Consider the following 18,529-nt stretch of genomic DNA (forward strand, 5'->3'; position numbering starts at 1 on the left):
TTCAAACCACATATACCCAGTCCCACACACAGTTCTACAAGTATCTCCAGTTGAGGCATGCACTCCAATCACATCTTGATCATGACATCTCACTTCAGAAGTTTAACCCACTGGAAGCTAAATTGTTAATGGGTTACTTGGGCAAAGGAGGACTCTCCAAAATATACTGCACTTTTGTAATCAACTCCTATGGCAGCCTAGACCATCTTAGGACTCGCTAGGAAACATGGTTGGGTCCCCTCGATAATGATGACTGGCGGGATGCATTGATGGCACCCAGAGTGATCACTATTTCCTCTAAGCTACGCCTGCTCCAAATTTACTACTTGTATGGTACCTGTCTTTTCTCGGAATGACTACACCGAGCAGAGCGGATTCCTGACCCTGCCTGTCCCCAGTTTGCTGAGGCCCCCGCTGATTTTTATCACACAGTATGTGCCCGGTCATCTAGGGGTTCTGGTTGGCTGTGGTTGATGAACTTTCTGGGGTATTCGGATGGGAGGTTCCCCTTTCCCCCCTCGTGCTTTTGCAGGTGGTCCTCAAGGGATTGGATGGTACGAGGGCTGACCGAAGACTTCTGGGAACGGCTCTTATAGTAGCAAAAAGGGATATTACAGCCCGGAAGAAGTCCCCCATGACTCCCATGCTCTCCCAGTGGTGCAGAGCAGTAGATTGGTGTGCAATGCAGGAACAGCCTCTTTAGGAGGCTAGGGGATGCCCCCGTAAACATGGCTGTGTATGGGGGAAATAGCTGGACCTTTAGAGTCGGAGTATTGTGTAGGATTTTGGGTGCCAAGGTCATTATTGCATTGTATTGAGGTGCTGTATTTATTTCTTGCCACTGTTTCGCATATGCCAACTGTAATCATACCAGAAACGACAACTGTGTGTCACAACCAATAAAATCTGGTAATCAACAAAAAAGAACCCGGCAAAAGCAATGCCCAGATAGTGGAGTTTGCAGATTAAATCTGTTTTGACAAGGCAACTGGCAATACGCTTGTCTACAAGACTTCTCATGGTTACGGATGACCCAACAGTTTCCTTTAATTTAAGTATCATAATTACTTGAGAGCGCAATCCCTCCCCTCAGATCGGTATCAGGATATACGCTGTGCATCCCTTATTGATCAGAGTCTTCTGCACCCATCTGTAAAGTCACATGGGGTGCTTGTATTACATTTTGTATTTTGAAGCAAGGCTTAAATTGCATGTGTAATACCTGCTCCTGGGAAGCTAAAGCACTTCTTTAGAAAGATTAGGATAGCTTAATGAAGGTATGTGTGCATGGGGAATCAGTCACAGTTTATAATTTCGATTTTGAAATTGGGTATGTGCCCATCATTGATGTAGAATCATTTCCAAGCTAAAGATAAATAAGAAATCACAAATTGAGAAATATTATGCCTTCCTCTATTGCCCCTATGGAGCAGCAATACAAAGAATCAACATCCTGACCCAACTGCTTGCATTTTTTTTGTTGTGGTGAGAATTCTGGTGAAGAATCAAGTCAGTTGTATAATGTTGAAGATGGACAATGTTTCTGGGCGGTAATGTACCAGCAAGTTTGAGGGGTCAGGTGGAGATGGAGAAGGGAGGTCTAGCATTATTGTCTTCACTTGGGAATATCAGTTCAGGAAGAATATATAACAGGAATTAGCAATTGGGTAGCAAATTACAATTCAAGACATTTTTACAACTTTTAATAACTAGAGGTTGAAGAGAAACATAGTTTTGGGGAACCTGAGGGTATGGGGTAATTTAAAGTAGATACATTTGTGAACATATTAAATGCCCAAAACAATTGTCCTGAGCACTCAGAGTTCATTTTTTTTTTAAAACGTCCAACATGGAGTTGTGAGGTGTCCATAGTCTTTAATTTTAATTTAATATGATTCACTAATTATTTTCTTCAACTCTGAGTGCTCAGGACAATGGTTTTGTACTATTTTAATCCATGTGTTGTGCGTTATATCTGGGGCTGCTTAGTAGCCAACCCCTATTCTTGAGCACCATTTATTTGTAACTTTTCTTGTGCCTTCTATCTAGATTAAATGTCCAGTTTGAAGGATTCTTCAGTTGGAGACCAGATCTTGATGCAATGTGGGTATATGCATTTGCTCAGGATTGGAAAAGGTTGAGATTGGATGCCTTTCCTCCTTTTGCTGTGATACAGCAGGTTAGTGTGGATAGGGAGAACATGGGAAACAATGGTGATGGCAACACAGTTATGGCAGTCTTAGTCTTAGTGCCAGACGGAGATGTTAGTGGATTGTCCAATGCTGTTGCTGGCGTTTTCGGATTCGTTGATGGGTCACAGAGAGTTATACTATTTGGTCCTGAAGTGGCATAGTCAGTGAGTGGCATGGACTATTGCGGGATAGTTCTGCAAGTTTTGGGGTTTTTCAGCTGGAAGTGTGAAAGGTGATTCTGGGCACCAGGGATATAGATTGGCATGGAAAAAATGTTTCATTGGTGTTTTTAAAGGAATGAGGATCCAATTAGATTTTTTTGTAGTAAACCTTCTTTTTTTTCTATCAGAGTTATTTGAGAAAGGTCTAACATAGAACATAGTGAATTTATATCATGCAGAGATTTTAGATAGCCATGCTCTGGTAAAAGTCTTCTGGTTTACGTACAAGGAGTGATGAGAGATACATTTAGCCAGTAACTAAGGCCCACTGTATATCTTGACGGTGTCAATACTCTGTTGCACTACGACAGAGTATATATATACTAGCAAGATAAAGGTCTGCCTGCCAAACTAAAAGCAGGCGGACCTTAGGTTTTATTACAGCAGAGACTACACTATCTCCTCCATGATTAAACCCCTCCGATGGCCCTGTGGAATAAGGATCGTCGGAGATAGATCTAATTCTGCCCAACTAATTTATATAGGAGAAATTAGTGGTCATTTTTCACTGCCCATCACTGGTAGGAAAATCCTATCGTTAAGGGGCAGTGAACATTGCTAAATGTGCTCCTCGCCGTGGTAGAACCACAATGGTATAGCTCCCATGGCAAGGGGAGCATTATTTCCTTATTTTTGAAAAAAAGCTGAAAGCAATTTCGTCTAGGGCTCTGTCATATTGATGGAGCTGTGCACAAAACCGTAAACAGCGGTGACAGGAATCGCCATGACGGAGATTCCTGCCAATGCTTTAGAATTAACTGCTTGGCAGCCATTTCTAAATTTGGTAGGTGAAGTAGTCTGGACCTGGTGGACGTTACTTCCTCTTCCAAGTCAACGGAGATTACTCTGTCCACCAACTTTTAAAATGGGCTCTAAATTTGGTTACTGTTGGATGTAAATGTCGTTTTACAGTTTTTGATTTAACGGGAAGGGTATGTAAGGTTGTCATTGAAGACGTTGTCTTGGAAACAGGACATGATATTCAGTTTTTTTTCCTATAAAAGGGTTTCAGTTTAAAGGCTTTGGACGTTGCCTCTAGAAGTTATCAGCCGGAGGTTTTTTTTATTCTATTCACCTATAAAGACAATATCAAAGTAATCACATTCTTTTTATCTCCATTCTCAGATCAAAAGAAAGCATATATGGTTGGTGGTACTTTGCAGGATATTTTGAGGTCTGTCATAAAAACAATCATCATTTTCTACCCTCCCTGTTGTAGAAATTTGGATTGGCCCACTTTAGTAGCCAAAGAAGAAAGTACTAAGAGTTGTCAGATGGATGGTTGTTAGAACCATTCATGAAAACAGTGCATTGCTGGTATATTTCCTTTAGCAAATGTGAGTTGGAAATTTGATACCAAATGCTTTACATTAAGCATTGCTGGAGCGTCTAATGATCAATGCAATTCTGTGACAACGGCAGTGGATAAACACAAATACAAGTTAAACATGCTAAAATGCTGTCAGTTTTCAAGATTTAAACATATGTTCAATTATATAGTACACTATCAAAATGCCAAGGTTTCTTACTGAGGTTCTCAGAACAGATCCAGATAGTGAAATACTGTTGAGTTTCTTGTGACAACCGCATCCCTTCCATAATCTGCTGCACTGTAGTATTATTGCCATGTTTCAACTCCACTGAACGATATGACCCATCCATTCGGTATATTCGGACTTTTTCATACTAAAGTAAAAATATATATATTTATTTCTCATTAAAAAAAATATTATCATTAGAAGTCAACCAAAATACACAATTGGCTTCCTGGTCACGTTTTGAAGGTACTGGGGAGTAATGAGTACAAACGTGCATGAGTAAACATAGTAAAAAAGGGGTTCTAATTTGCATTTCATGGTTTGAAAGCACTTAGTGTGTTTTTTGCTTGAACCTGTGGAATTTATCCGATCCTGTGGAATTTATCTAGGTACTGTATGATTCCACATTAGGTTGTGGTCAAGGCGGTGCCACAGCAGAGGGAAAATACAGGGATCACACTGGGAGAGCCAACCTTCTCTATAATGAGAGCTACTTCTCAAAAACGAAAATCATCCTGCTCTACTAACAACTTTTGTCACCACTATACAGTGAACTCATCATACAAGATTAGAACAGCGGTGACTTCATGTAAGATTACTAATAGTCAACACTTGTGCACAACAGGCAGGATTTCCAACAGAAATTTCATGTTTGAATTTTTCAATTTATAATGCCAATTTCATATCTTATCAATATAAAATGTTTCCACGTGAGTCGCGAAATAAAAGAAATAGAAGCAAATGTCTTCTGGACCCAAAAAATATTATCAGTAATTTGCCACCAGCCTCAATTTGACTTCTTACGCAAATGCCAGGTTTAAATATATTTTAGATATACAAAACATTGGCTCATGAGCTTCAAAGAAAATACATATTTTGTAATCAACACAATTTTCAATTCTGTGTAAACAAAATGAATTCACAAAACAGAAATGGAGTTAGTTTGTGGCAAGAAATACGTTTTTCCTCAACATAGCAGTTTTCAATTTTGATCATTAAATATTTGATACCCAAAGATCCGCATGTAGTTTTGCAGCTTGAAGATCTTTCTGTATTCACTATGCTGTGCATTATTCTGCGGTCTAGTGGTTGGGTCCGGGATCGTAGTCTTTTCTTTCTTTCTTTTTTTTTTTGTAGCCCAGATGGGTGTCGACGTCCCACCTTTTGGTGTACTTCCTGTGACGCCGGCACGCTTCCTGCTGAAGCTCCCACCTTTGGGCACAATCTTCGGATTCTTTTTTTCTTGTTTTTGTGTTCTGTTTGTGAATCCTTTGGCAATATTCTCTAGTACTTTCTCAAAGTTAAAGTTTTTTTTGCTTTGTCTCTTAAGGTGTCTGTCTGTATATTGTCCTTGTATTTCTTCTTCTACAGCCTCAAGTTTTCTTTGCGGAGGTAGGTGGGTTCGCTAGTGAATCCAGAAAGATCTTCAAGCTGCAAAACTACACCGACAGGTAAGAAACTATTCATTTTGCAGCGTTTCTGGATTCACTATGCTGTGCATAGACTTTGTAGCGGTTTGTTATGGTTGTGGCGGCTGGGTGGCAGATGAGCATTGGTTGTTGAATATATGTTGAAGCACCTTCGGTCCTACTTGTGCTTCCTTGTTCTTATGTATATCCACATAGTAGTGCTTAGTGAACGTGTGCACCGAAACCCATGTAGCTGCCAGGCATATGTCTTGAATGAGTGGGTTAGCCAAGAAGGCTATTGTTGCTCCCTTCTTCCTGGTAGGGTGGGCTCGTGCCCCCTCTGCTAGTTCTTGGCCTGCCTGTTTGTGGCAGAATATCATAGTTTGAGCGATCCATCGTGCGATGGTCCCCTTCGTTACTGGTCTACCCAGGAAACTGCGAAGGACACAAAGAACTGCTTTGTTTTCCTGTGCTCTTTAGTTCTTTCCATGTAATGCATTACTGCTCTTCTAGCGTCCATGGTGTGCAGTGCCCTCTCTGAGCTTGTGGATGGCTTCTGAAAGAAGTTTGGTATTCGTATTGTCTGGTTCATGTGACACCTTGACACCACCTTTGGCATAAAGTGTGGGTCAGTTCTCATTACTACCCTATCACTGTGTATTTGGATGTAGGGTTCTTGCAGTGTCAGTGCTTGCAGTTCGTTTACCCTGAGTAGTGAGGTTATTGCCACTAGAAAGGCTGTCTTCATTGCGAGCATTTGTAGTGATGTCTTATGAATGGGTTCGAAGGGTGCCTTCATAAGCTCTGTTAGGATTAAATTAAGGGTCAAGGGTACCAGCAAGGGCCCAGCAGCACTCAACCCAGTCACTATGGATGAAATGCTCTCAAGCTCATCACCTGTGGTGGCATCCTTTCTGGGGGGTGCTATCCTCTTAGCCCCTTCCAGGAACCTTTTCACTACTTGTGATGTAAAGAAGCTCTGTCCTGTCTCTCCTCTTATGTAGGTCACTATCGCTGCTAGGTGTACTCTCAGCGAGGATAAACTTAGTTTTGCTTTCAGCAGGTGTGTCAGATATTTTAGCACTGTTGATTCCCTTGTCATCTTCTTGTCCAGCTTTTCCTTGCTGCACCATTGTGTGAACCTTTTCCATTTTGCCACATAGCACCTTCATGTGGTAGGCCTCCGTGCCTCTCGTAGCACCCGCAGAGTGCTCTACGGTAGCCTTAGATGTGCGAATTCTATGTCTTCAGGAGCCATGCATCTAGGCTGAGGCTCTCTGGCTCTGGGTGTAGTACTTCTCCGTTTTGCATGGAGAGTAAGTCTTTTCTTTTCCCGAACTTGTGGGGTGTTCCCTGCGCCATTTCCAGTATTTGTGAGTACCAGGTCTGCCTTGCCCACTGTGATGCCACCAGGATCGTTGTCATGTTGCTGGTTCTGCACTTGCTGAGTACCTTGTGTATCAGTGGTATCGGGGGAAAAGCGTAGGCAAATGTTTTGACCAGCTTATTCATAGGGCATTCCCCTGGGATTGTTCCTCTGGTTGTCTCGATGCGAAGTATCGGCATTTTGCATTCTGGTGTGTTGCAAATAGGTCTATTGTTGGTGTTCCCCACCTCCTGAACAGCCTTTGCGTTTCCTGTGCATTGAGCTCCCACTCGTGGCATGCTGATGTCTGTCTGCTGAGCCTGTCTGCTTCCACATTGTCCTTCCCTGGTAGGTGTATGGCCAGTAGGTCTATTTTGAGTGGGATGGCCCATCTCCATATTTCCTGCGCTAGGTTGGATAGTGCCACTGATTGTGTTCCTCCCGGTTTGTTGATGTAGAACATCGTTGTTGTGTTGTCTGCTTGTATCAACACTCTCTGGTTGTACAGTTGTTTCTGGAAGGCCTTCAGGGCGAGGAGCACAGTCTTTAGTTCCAGGTAATTGATGTGTCTGATCGCATCTGCTGGGTTTCACAGACCCCTCACCTTGAGCTTGTTCATGTGTGCCCCCCATCCCATCTGGGATGCGTCTGTGGTGATGGTCACCGTTGGGGTTGGTGGTGTTAAAGGCTTCCCTTTTGTTATGTTCTCCTTGTTCCACCACTTTATCTCTTTGTGCACTGCGTGCGTTACAACCACTAGATCTTCCCAACTTCCTGTAGCTTGTGACCATTTTTGTTGCAGCCATTCGTGGAATGGTCTCATGTGGAGCCGTGTATTGGGGACCAGGTGTTTGCAGGACGCCATCATCCCCATGATCTTTCTCGCTGTCCTCACTGTCAGAACTTGCCCCTTCTGGTAGTGGCTTGTCTCCTTCAGCAGGGCAAGTGTTCTCTTGTCGCTGGGGAACACCTTGCACTGTCTGGTGTTGATCTGTGCTCCTAGGAAGATCTTCACTTGCTCTGGTTCCATTGAGGATTTCCCCCAGTGTATGGAGAATCCCAGGTCTGTCAGTGTTTCTGTGACCCGCTGTGCATGTTCCTTGCATATCCTGTGGGAACTTGCTTTTATATGCCAGTCGTCGAGGTAAGGGTATACATGAATCTCTTCCCTCCGCTGGTGCGCTGCCACTGCAGCGAGGCATTTGGTGAAGACCCTTGGTGCGGATTTTAGTCCGAAACTAGGGCTGTGAACTGGTAGTGTTCTTTGTTGATGGTAAATCTTAGTAGATGTTTGTGCTGCCTGTTCATGGGAATGTGCAGGTAGGCATCTTTGAGGTCTACGGGGGACATGAAGACTCCGACCCTTATCTGAGGAATGACCTCTTGTAGGGATGTCATTTTGAATTTTTGCGTTTTTATATATCGGTTTAGGAACCTTAGATCTAGGATGGGTCTCAGCGTTTCGTCCACTTTTGGTACTAGGAAATAGTTTGAGTACACTCCCTTGTTTCTTTCTCTGAATGGAACTTGTTCGATGGCCTCCTTTTGGAGCAGTTCTTGTGCTTCCTCCAGGAGTTGCGCTAGTTCTTTTGCTGAGTGCGCCTTCCTTTTTGGTTTTCTGTTTGGTGGTTTCTTTTCCAGTTCTTTGCAGTATCCAAACTGTGTGATGTTGAGTATCCATATGTCTGTAGTTATCCTCTTCCATTCCTGGAAGAAATGTTCTAGCCTGCCTCCTACTGTCGGTATTGATCGTTGCTGCTTGGTCCGTGTAACCCTCTTTTGTTGACCCTGTCGTGCCCCACCTTCCGAGGGATCGTGCGGGTGGGCATGCTTGGTGGGATGGAGTCACTTTGAGGTGGGTTGCTGGCGGCTCCCTCTTCTTGCTTGCCGTCGTCCGTTCGCCCTCCCGCGAAAGGACTGGCCCCGAGGCTGGTACTGCCAGGTTTGTTTTTGCTGGCCCTGCTGCGCTCGATTGTCGCCCTGGTAGGCCTGCTGGAATGTCTGGTGTGTCATTCCCGGCTGGTTTCTCCCCCTTCCGATTGGTCTCCATGTCGGGGTGCCCCTTCTCATTCCTCTGAATTGCAAGGCCCCCATGGACGTTGCAGTCTCATTCTCCTTTTTGAGCTGGGTGAGTTTTTCATCCACTGGTGCCCTGAACAGTGTTTCTCCATTGAATGGGGTGCTCAGAATGTTGTTCTGTACTTCCGGCCTGAAGACTGAGATCCTCAGCCAGGTATGCCTTCTTTCTGTTACCTCGATCATCATGAGCCTACTGGATGTGTCTGCCCCATCCAAGGCTGATTTCAGGCATGAATTTGCTATATTATTGCATTCCTCCACCAGGTGTGACACCCTTTTTTGGTATTGCTCAGGGAGGTGTTTAAGCAGCTGTCCGGCCTCGTCCCAATGCTGGTATGCATGCCTGTTTAGTAGTGCATTAGAGCTTGCAATGCGCCACTGCACCGCTGCATTCCTCTCTACCTTTCTCCCACTTAGGTTTATCCTCCTACTTTCTTTGTCTGGTGGTGGGCCTAAGGTTGTTGGAACGTTTGCCCTCTTCCTGGCTGTTGCTGCAATAATGGAGTCCGCCGTGACGGATTCTTGGATGTAGAGGGGGTCCTTGGAGGAGTGCTTGTATTTCTTCTCCGTCCTAGGTGTGATAAACCTGTAGTTCGCTGGTTCCTTGAATGCCTCCCTCCCTTGGTCCAGGACACTTGGAAGCATGGGGAGAAATTGACTTCTTGTTTGAGTGAGCAGCAGGGTCTCTAAGAGGAAGCATGCCTTTGGTTTTTCTTCCTCTAGTTTGACTCCATAAGCCGTTGCTCCGTTCCTGATGACCATGTTTTAGACCCCAATGTCTTCTGGTGGCGAAGGCCTCGAAGGGTATGTTTCCACGGGCTCTTCTGGGCTTTCGGTGTCGAGGTCCTGTCACTCCAGGCCCTGTGCCACCAACGATCCCGAGCCGAAACTCGTCCACTCGTCATCGTCGCCTTCCTCATCGTAGTATAGGCCCTCTTCCTCTACGTGTTCCTAGGGCTCAGGAGTTTTCGGAGGTTCTTCGGCGTCAAACTCCTCTTCCTCCTCTATCTCGACGATCGTCGTGGGCGGTGACGATCCAGATCCCAAGGCGGAAAAAAAATCCGAAGATGGCGCCCAAAGGTGGGAGCTTCCGCAGAAAGCGTGCTGAATTCACAGGAAGTACACCAAAAGGTGGGACGTCGACGCCCACCTGGGCTACGAAAAAAAAAAGAAAGAAAAGACTACGATTCCGGACCCAACCACTAGACCGCGGAATAATGCACAGCATAGTAAATTCAGAAAGATTCACGCTGCAAAACTACTATGACAGGCCTGTCCACGGTTAGGTGAAGTAGTCTCTCATTTGCCAAAAATAGCCATCATTATGCCAAAGCCTTTATAATGCCAGGGCTGGACACAATAGTGCCAAGCATACGCAATATGTCAAGGATATCAATTGTTATTCTAGACTCTCAATCACTGTACATTTTGTGGAGGGATCATACCCAATGCCCAGAGAGCTGCATCATGTTGGCAGTCATTAACAGCTGCTTGCAGGGTGCAGTCTACAAATTTTACTGAACACTGAAAATGTTTACTAAAAGTATACTTAATGCAGGTAGAAAAACATATCCCAGATAACTGGTCTGACCATTTTCACACACCATTCTTACTTTGGGTCAGAGATAGGAAAAAATATGACCTGCCTAACTTGATTTGTAGAGCATCATCCAAGCTACCTATTTAGTAAACACCACAGATGCTAATTATTTCACTTCCACATAAAACATGCCCATCTCTGGTTTTATTAAAGATTTTCCTCCACGAAAAAAGAAAAGTGAAAAAACATGCTACATGGTATTCTCATTAAAGGAAAACTCTAGGAGCAATGTAAAATGTCTAGTGCAAATACCCTCCACATACAAATCTTAACATTCTTAGACGAATGAAGAAAATGTACGAAAGACTTGTTTTTATTTGATTTATTTTCAAGAATGTTGCTGTACCTAAAAGGTGTTTTTGCACTTTATGTTTAGCAATACACTACAATGCAATACTAATAGATTAATCAGATGAAAGGGGTTACTGTGGAGGTGGGGCTTGGACATCTAAACACCTTATAGGCCAGGCTGCTTATATTTCTCCTTTATTTGTACTCCCAAGCCACTATCAACTTGCTCCTTCAATCTGCAATGTACCAAGAGCTGATCAGAACTATCACAACTGCTCTATCTTATGCATCCAACTCAGGGTTTGAGCGATGGCTCCTCCTACTGACATTTCCACTGCAGCACAGGAATCCCTACGAGACTCGACAATGCACTGGATGAACACTTTGGGCATCAGGAAAGACACCCGGTGCCCCAGAGAGGTGCTGGTGCTGCCGCGGTCTGACTCATCTTTCAGAACTGTAAGATGCCTCTTGAGTTCCTGTACAGTCAGAAATGCCCCCTGCATCCCAACCGACAGCGGTGAGGGCAAGTGCAACGCAGGCATCAGCCAGAGCACATTAGCTCTAGTTGCAAACGACCCCCACACATCCACCAAAGAACAATGCGGACATGGAAGCCAATCAACCCACCATTTTCGATTGAGCTGATCTCTTGTAGCAGACAATATCATTCCCTGTGCGGGTCACCAGTATCTTTACATTTTCCGACATTCTTAGAGGAACAATTCAATCTAGAGACAGTTTTAAGAACTTGATCTGTAGAAGGTGAATGCTGATGAATGAGCAGCCTATCGAGTTCAACAGGTCTCGTCATGCATCCTACGTAGTTGGCTTTAATCAATAAGATAAACTAACAAGCTTTGCATCATTTTATTTCTGCTAAATGAACACACAGTTATGAAGGTATACCCTCATGGTCTATGAATGATACAGGAGCAGATTACACACAATAAATAACTAGAGGAATACCTCTGTCAAAGATCAAAGCCTCCTGTCAATAACTATTCTCTAATACAGTGATCAGAGATTCCAGAGAGTTATCCCACTTACCCACAGACGCCAACATGTCACCATTGACATTAGAGTCAATAATGCCAGAGCTATTTGGAATAAAGTCCTCCATTTATCTAGTTGAGGCATCCACAGTGTCTGTCACTAAATAACTTAAACATATTCGTGAGGTATTAACAACTTTTTAAATCACATGCACAGACTTATGAAATCTGGATCACAAACCTGGAACATAAATTCTACAATATGCCTGACTGGAGAGACAACCTCCAAGGGAAATTCATTGACCTCAAAGACTGGAGCAGATATAACAACATTCAAATATTTGGCCTGTCAGAAATGGAAAAGATGACAAAACTAATCATGCTTTTAACGGATCCGTTGCCTAAAATCACAGGCCTGAATTTTCATCCAGCCTTGGAATTTCATGGGGCACATACTTAAAACGAGACCTACCATACCCGCCACTTGGGTCCCTACACCCAATCCTGTTATAGTGTGTCTCTTGCGACATCAACACGCCCATCAACTACTTTGTCGGACTAAGAGAAACAGAGTAACTAAACAATTCATTGACTTGGCTCTCTAGCTTGCTAAGAGCTTCGTTACTCATACATGGAAATCGCCCACTCCTATATGATTTCTACCTGGACGCACTCCATGAGAGCTTGGGCCCAGGCCGAGAGTGTGGCTCTGCACAGAGAGGATTTCAAGGGACTGTGCAAATACCCCTCTCTTCCAGCTTGGACACCAAAATTGCTGAGTTAAATTTTAACTTGCTGGATGCTGATGCCCCACTGGAAGAGCCCCAGTCCCCAGCCTATCTGCAACCCCTCCTAATGTTCACCTAGTGCAATGTATGTTGAGTGCAATAATTTTTTCTTCATTCCAGCATGCCGAACGAACACATCTGTGCTCTACTGCGGACAATTCTTTAATCAAAGAAAGTGCAGGTGTGGGCTAGTTGCAATGTTTGATTTAAAAAAAATGAAACTGTCTTTTGTTGCTCATGCAATACCAATATGTTACAAGCTTTGTCACAATCGTTCAAGTACATTTGCAAACGCGGATTTGACAGATCTCTATTCTGTTTAATCTGACACTTGGAAATGTGATGCAAGCAGTATCCATGTCACCAGATTGATGTATTTCTTAAATGCAATTTGCTCGGTATGTGGACATAACAGAATTTATAAGGAAAAAAATGTTCAATAAAAATATTTATTTAAAAAAAAAAAAACACTCCCAAAAACTACTTTTAGCCTCTAAACTGAAAGAATGACCAAAATCTCTATTGTCGCATATTTCTCCTACAAAACCATTATAGTCCTAGAAAATTTCTGGCACTCCGTCAGAAAATGAGGAAACCCAACATACCCTCTGGTCTCCTGGATCTAGTCACAATAATCCTTACGATAGACCGGAAAACCCAAAAATGTACAGACCTCAGAAATTAGAACTCCGAATTCATTACAGACATGGATGTCCGCGAAATGGGCACCAGGTGCATTATACACATGGACAAACCTTTAGAGTCTATAGAACGCAATGACCCTCCTAATCAGCACAAACATGTACCCATCAACTCCTGAGATACATGGATGCCATCAAGAGTCAAAGCATGAACAAGAATTCTCGGTGCTTTTGGGATACATCTGATCACCATTAAAACTGCGACTACCCATCAGACAATCAGATGATTCTTTAAATCACAATCATGCCAGGTGACTATTGTATATAGATCCTAGAGATCACCTCTACATCACAAGCATCCGTAATGCAGCTGGGCTACAAAGAGAAGTACAGCCTTCTAGTTAAAGCTAAGGGTAAAAAGGAATATGCTACTTACCAGTATACATCTGTTCTTGGCATATAGGGCTGCTGACATTCATATCTGTGCATAGATCGCCGCCTTGTGTTGGGTTCGGATGATTGCACATTGTTGTCCTGGAAGAGTCTTCGAAGTATCACGAGATTGGTGGCTCCTCCCCTGGACTAGAGTGCGCATAGGCATCCTCTCCATCCCCAGATTGTTTTTCGCCATTGTGGCAGAGATGGAGTGTAATACTGAAAGTGATGACCATGCCTGAAAATGATTCTGAGTGCCACAGCTGCGACAGGCACCGGGGAGGAGGGCGGGCAATATGAATGTCAGCAGCCCTACATGCCAAGAACAGATGCATACTGGTAAGTAGCATATTCCGTTCGAGGCATGTGGGCTGCTGAATTCATATCTGTGCATAGAATGAATAGCAGTTACCTCCTTAGCGGTGGTTGCCCGTGCCAGCTGCAGCAGTCTGAAAGAGAGTTCTGAGAACAGCCTGTCCTACAGCAGCTTGCTGTTTGGAGTGTACATCTACGCAGTAGTGTTTGGTAAATGTAAGTATGGTGGTCCATGTGGCTGCTTTACATATATCCTCTAGAGGAATGTTACCTAGGAAAGCCATGGATGCCCCTAGCTTGCGTGTGGAATGCGCTCTTGGGGGAACTGTTAAAGTGCGTTTAGCCTTTTGATAACAGATTTGTATGCATTTAACAATCCATCTGGCTATACCTGATTTGGAAATAGGGTTGCCTTTGTGTTGTGGAGAGAAGGCAACAAACAGTTGTTTAGTCTTTCTAAAGTCTTTTGTCCTGTCCATGCAATACAGGAGAGCTCTTTTGATATCTAAGGTGTGCAGTGCTCTGTCTGACACTGAATCTGGGTTTGGAAAGAAAACTGGCAGTTCTATGTTTTGATTAATGTGGAACTGCGAGATTACCTTTGGCATGAACTTGGAGTTGGTGCGCAGCACTACCCTATTAGCATGAATTTGTAGGTAGGGCTCTTGAATTGTCAGGGCTTGAAGCTCACTGACTCTTCGTAGCAATGTGATGGCTATCTGAAAAGCCACTTTCCATGTAAGAAACTGTATCTCACAAGAATGAATAGGCTCAAAGGGGGGCCCCATGAGCCTGGTGAGAACGATGTTTAGATTCCAGACAGGTGAAGGAGGGTGTCTGGGAGGGATTACTCTTTTAAGGCCTTCCAAGAAGGCTTTAATGGCAGGCACTTTGAAGAGGGAAAGGTGCTGTCTGTTTTGAAGATAAGCGGCCATGGCAGCCAAATGTATCCTAATGGAACTATACGCTAGATTGCATCGATATAGATGCAGCAAGTAACATATGATGTTTTGCGTGGACGCATCTAGCGGATTAATGTAATTGTTGGAACAGTAGATGACAAAACGTTTCCATTTGGCTGCATAGCACGCCCTAGTTGTAGGTCGCCTTGCCTCCTTGATGATGTTCATACACTCAGGGGGCAAGTTGAGGTAGCCAAACTCTATGACCCCAGGAGCCAAATCGCTAGGCTCAACTGTTGCGGATCTGGGTGCTGAATGTCTCCATGGCTCTGAGTGAGGAGGCTGGGAGTGAGGCGCAGCCGTTGGTGAGGCACCACTGAAAGTTCCAGGAACGTGGTGTACTAAGCCTGCCGTGCCCACGTTGGAGCAACCAGGATGAGCGTCATGGAGTGCTGCCACAGTTTGCGTGCCACCAGCGGTATGAGTGGGTCTGGGGGAAAAGCGTACGCAAATTTGCCTGACCAGTTAATCCATATCGCATTGCCCTGAGACTGCGGGTGTGGGAACCTGGCGGCGAAGCTTTGGCATTTTGCGTTCTCCTTTGTGGCGAAGAGGTCGATCTCTGGATGACCCAATTGCTGGAAGTATGGTTGGAGCACTGAAGGGTGAATCTCCCACTCGTGCATCTGATGACTGTGCCTGCTGAGCAGGTCCGCCATCTGGTTGTCTTTGCCCGGAAGATGTTCCGCCATGAGGAATATGTTCCTCTGAATGGCCCACTTCCACATGCTCTGGGCTAGGTGAGATAGCTGCGGGGAGTGTGTGTCTCCCTGTTTCTGGATGTAATACATGGCAGTCATGTTGTCCGTCCGGATCAACACGACCTAGTTGCACAGGTGCAACTTGAACGCTTTCAGTGCCATGAAGATTGCCATCAGCTCCAAAAGATTGATATGCATCTTTTGCTGCTGCGCCGTCCATAGTCCTTGCACAGTGTAATGGAGGACAAGCGCTACCCAACCCTGGAGAGATGCGTCCGTCGTCAGCACTATCTGTGGGACAGGCTCTTGGAACGGTCGTCCCCTGCAAAGGTTTTGTGGATTCCACCAATGCAGAGAGTTGTATGCACGACCGGTTACCAAGACTAGGTCTTTCAGATGGCCATGAGCCTAGTTCCACTGTCGTGCTAAGCATTCTTGAAGGGGGACGCTTGTGCAGCCTCGCGTGCGGGACTATGAATATGCAGGAGGCCATCATACCGATCAGCTGCATGAACACCTGCGCTGGTGGCGATTGCTGAGGCCTGAACTTCTGAATGAGCAGCTGCATGCTGTTGACTCTGGCAGAATTTGGCTGCGCCGTTGCCGTCAGAGTGTTTAATGTCGCCCCTAGGTACTGCTGCACATGGGCGGGCTGAAGGTGCGACTTTGCGTAGTTTAGTAAGAACCCCAGACTGTGAAGGAGGTTAATTGTACGTGACATGTGGCTGGCACACTGCAGGGATGACTTTGCCTGAACAAGCCAGTCGTCCAGGTAGGGATATACATGAATGTGTTGTCTCCGAAGGTGCGCAGCCACAGTCGCTAAGCACTTGGTGAACACTCTGGGGGCAGCGGTGACCCCGAAAGGCAGGACCTTGAATTGGTAATGCTGATTGTTGATGGTAAATCAGAGATATTTCTTGTGACTTGGGTGAATGGGAATGTGGAAATATGCATCCTTGAGGTCTAAGGTCGCTAGGAAGTCGCCCTGACTGAGCAATGGCAGGACCTGCTGTAAGGTTAACATATGAAAGTGTTCTGACAGAATGTATTGGTTGAGGGGTCGGAGGTCTAGAATGGGCCGCAGGGAACCGTCCTTTTTTGGGATTAAGAAGTACAGAGAGTACACTCCTGTACCTCGTTCTTCTGCATGCACGAGCTCTATTGCCCCTTTTTGCAGCATGGAGAGTACTTCTTGCTGCAATAAGTGCATGTGCTCTGCGGACATAGGACGGTGCCTTGGGGGTAGGTTGGGGGGGTGGGGGGGGGTGGAGGTTAGTTCTAGACAATAGCCGTATTGGATAAGTTGTCTCACCCACCTGTCTGTGGTAATGCCTTCCCAGACTGGCAGGAACTGCTGGAGTCTTCCCCTGACAGGCGTTAAATGGTCGGGGGGCAGTGACAAGGCGTCACTGTTTGTTGGGAGCGAAGGATCTGGCATTGTTATTACCACGTCCTCTTCCTTTGGCGCTGTTCCCGCGATATCCACCCCATGTATTCTTTGTATAGGTGGTTTGCGTGCTCCCTTTGCTGTACTGGGCTTGCTGTAAAGCTTGTCCTCTAGAGGCTCCCCTATTACCGGAGCGACAAAAGGAACTGCCCCGAAACTGCTGTGACTGCAGAGCCCCCATGGATTTTGCTGTCTGTGTCCTTCTTAATTTTTTCGAGGGTTGTGTCTACCTCGGGACCAAAAAGGAAGTCTGGGTTAACTGGCTGGTTGAGCAAAGTTGTTTGAATCTCGGGTTTAAACCCGGAGATGCGGAGCCATGCGTGATGTCTCAACATTACACTAGTGTTAATGGCCCTAGCTGCCGTGTCTGCTGCATCCAGTGCGCATTTGATGGATGCATTAGAAACTAACTTCCCCTCCTGTATGATCATTTCTGCTCCCTCTTTGTAAACATCAGGCAGGTGTTGCAACAACTGTTCTAGTGTGTCGTAGTGAGCCCTATCGTATCTAGCCAACAGGGCCTGTGTATTTGAAATCCTCCAAATATTAGCAGCCTGTGCTGCCACTCGCTTCCCTGATGCCTCCAAGATCTTTGATTCTTTGTCCGGACGAGGAGCGTCACCACTAGTTTGCGAGTTTGCCCTTTTGCGAGCATTGGCCACTACGAGGGAGTCCAATGGGAGCTAGCCTTTGATGTAGGTGGGGTCCACTGGAGCAGGCCTATATTTTTTGTCAATCCTAGGTTGATAACCCTTGCTTTTGTGGGCTCTTTGAAAATGTCTGCAGCATGCTTGAGGACTCCTTTTAGCATAGGCAATGTCTTTGTAGATCTTTCAGAGGTGGAGAAAGTATAAAATAAGAAATCTTCTTCTACAGGTTCTGCGTGCATTTCCACGTCATGGTTGAGGCCTGCCCTTTCTATCAAAGCGTTAAACGCCGCCGTGTCTTCAGTAGGCGAGGTTTTGACATTGTAGGACTGAGTGTCCGGTGCAGCTTGTGGATCATCAGGGTCTACAGCATCAGTCCATTGCTGAAGTTCATCCTGATCAGTGTCAGCCTGATAAGTGAAGGCTGCCTGACCGTATTCATCACACATGTCCTCCTCGCTTTGTGCTGGAGAATATGCCATTTGTTGTGAATAGCTCTCAACGTGTTCAAAGAGAACTGGTGAGGTGGTCGAGTCTTTTTTCAGTTTAAGAGGGATTTTATACGCCTCCAAGGGATGTTCAGGCGCTATCTTCCTTTTATGGATGGTAAGCCTGCCCGATTCCGAGTCGATGAAGAGTTCCGACTGGTTGTCGTACGAGGGTTCTTGAAACACAAACCCCTCAGGGGTGGACTTCGAAGGCGCGGACACTGTCTTTGATGGGTCGGTGCCTTTGTGGTGCTCGAGATGCTTGGCTCGAGCCGTCGGTGGTAGACCGAATTTAATCGGAGGGTGGCCTGTGGACGGGCCGACCTTCTTAGAGCTTGCCGCAGTGTTCGACCCGAGCTGCTTCGGCGACTCACTAGCATGCTTGCTTCCTTGCGTCGACTCGAGCTCACG

At 45.3% G+C, this 18,529-nt stretch overlaps 1 protein-coding gene across 3 annotated transcripts in view; it reads right to left on the reverse strand.

Moving 5' to 3' along the window:
• KRIT1 (KRIT1 ankyrin repeat containing) overlaps positions 1–18,529 on the reverse strand; it is a 346,827-nt gene that overhangs the window by 180,824 nt on the left and 147,474 nt on the right. For all 3 annotated transcript variants that reach the window (XM_086941853.1, XM_086941852.1, XM_086941854.1), the window contains one exon: positions 3,943–4,099. In XM_086941853.1, coding sequence (XP_086797979.1) covers positions 3,943–4,099 — 157 coding nt within the window. The remainder of the gene's footprint in view (positions 1–3,942; positions 4,100–18,529) is intronic.

Source organism: Lissotriton vulgaris, chromosome 10 (genome assembly GCF_964263255.1).
Source record: "Lissotriton vulgaris chromosome 10, aLisVul1.2, whole genome shotgun sequence".
NCBI classification, from domain to species: Eukaryota; Metazoa; Chordata; class Amphibia; order Caudata; family Salamandridae; genus Lissotriton; species Lissotriton vulgaris.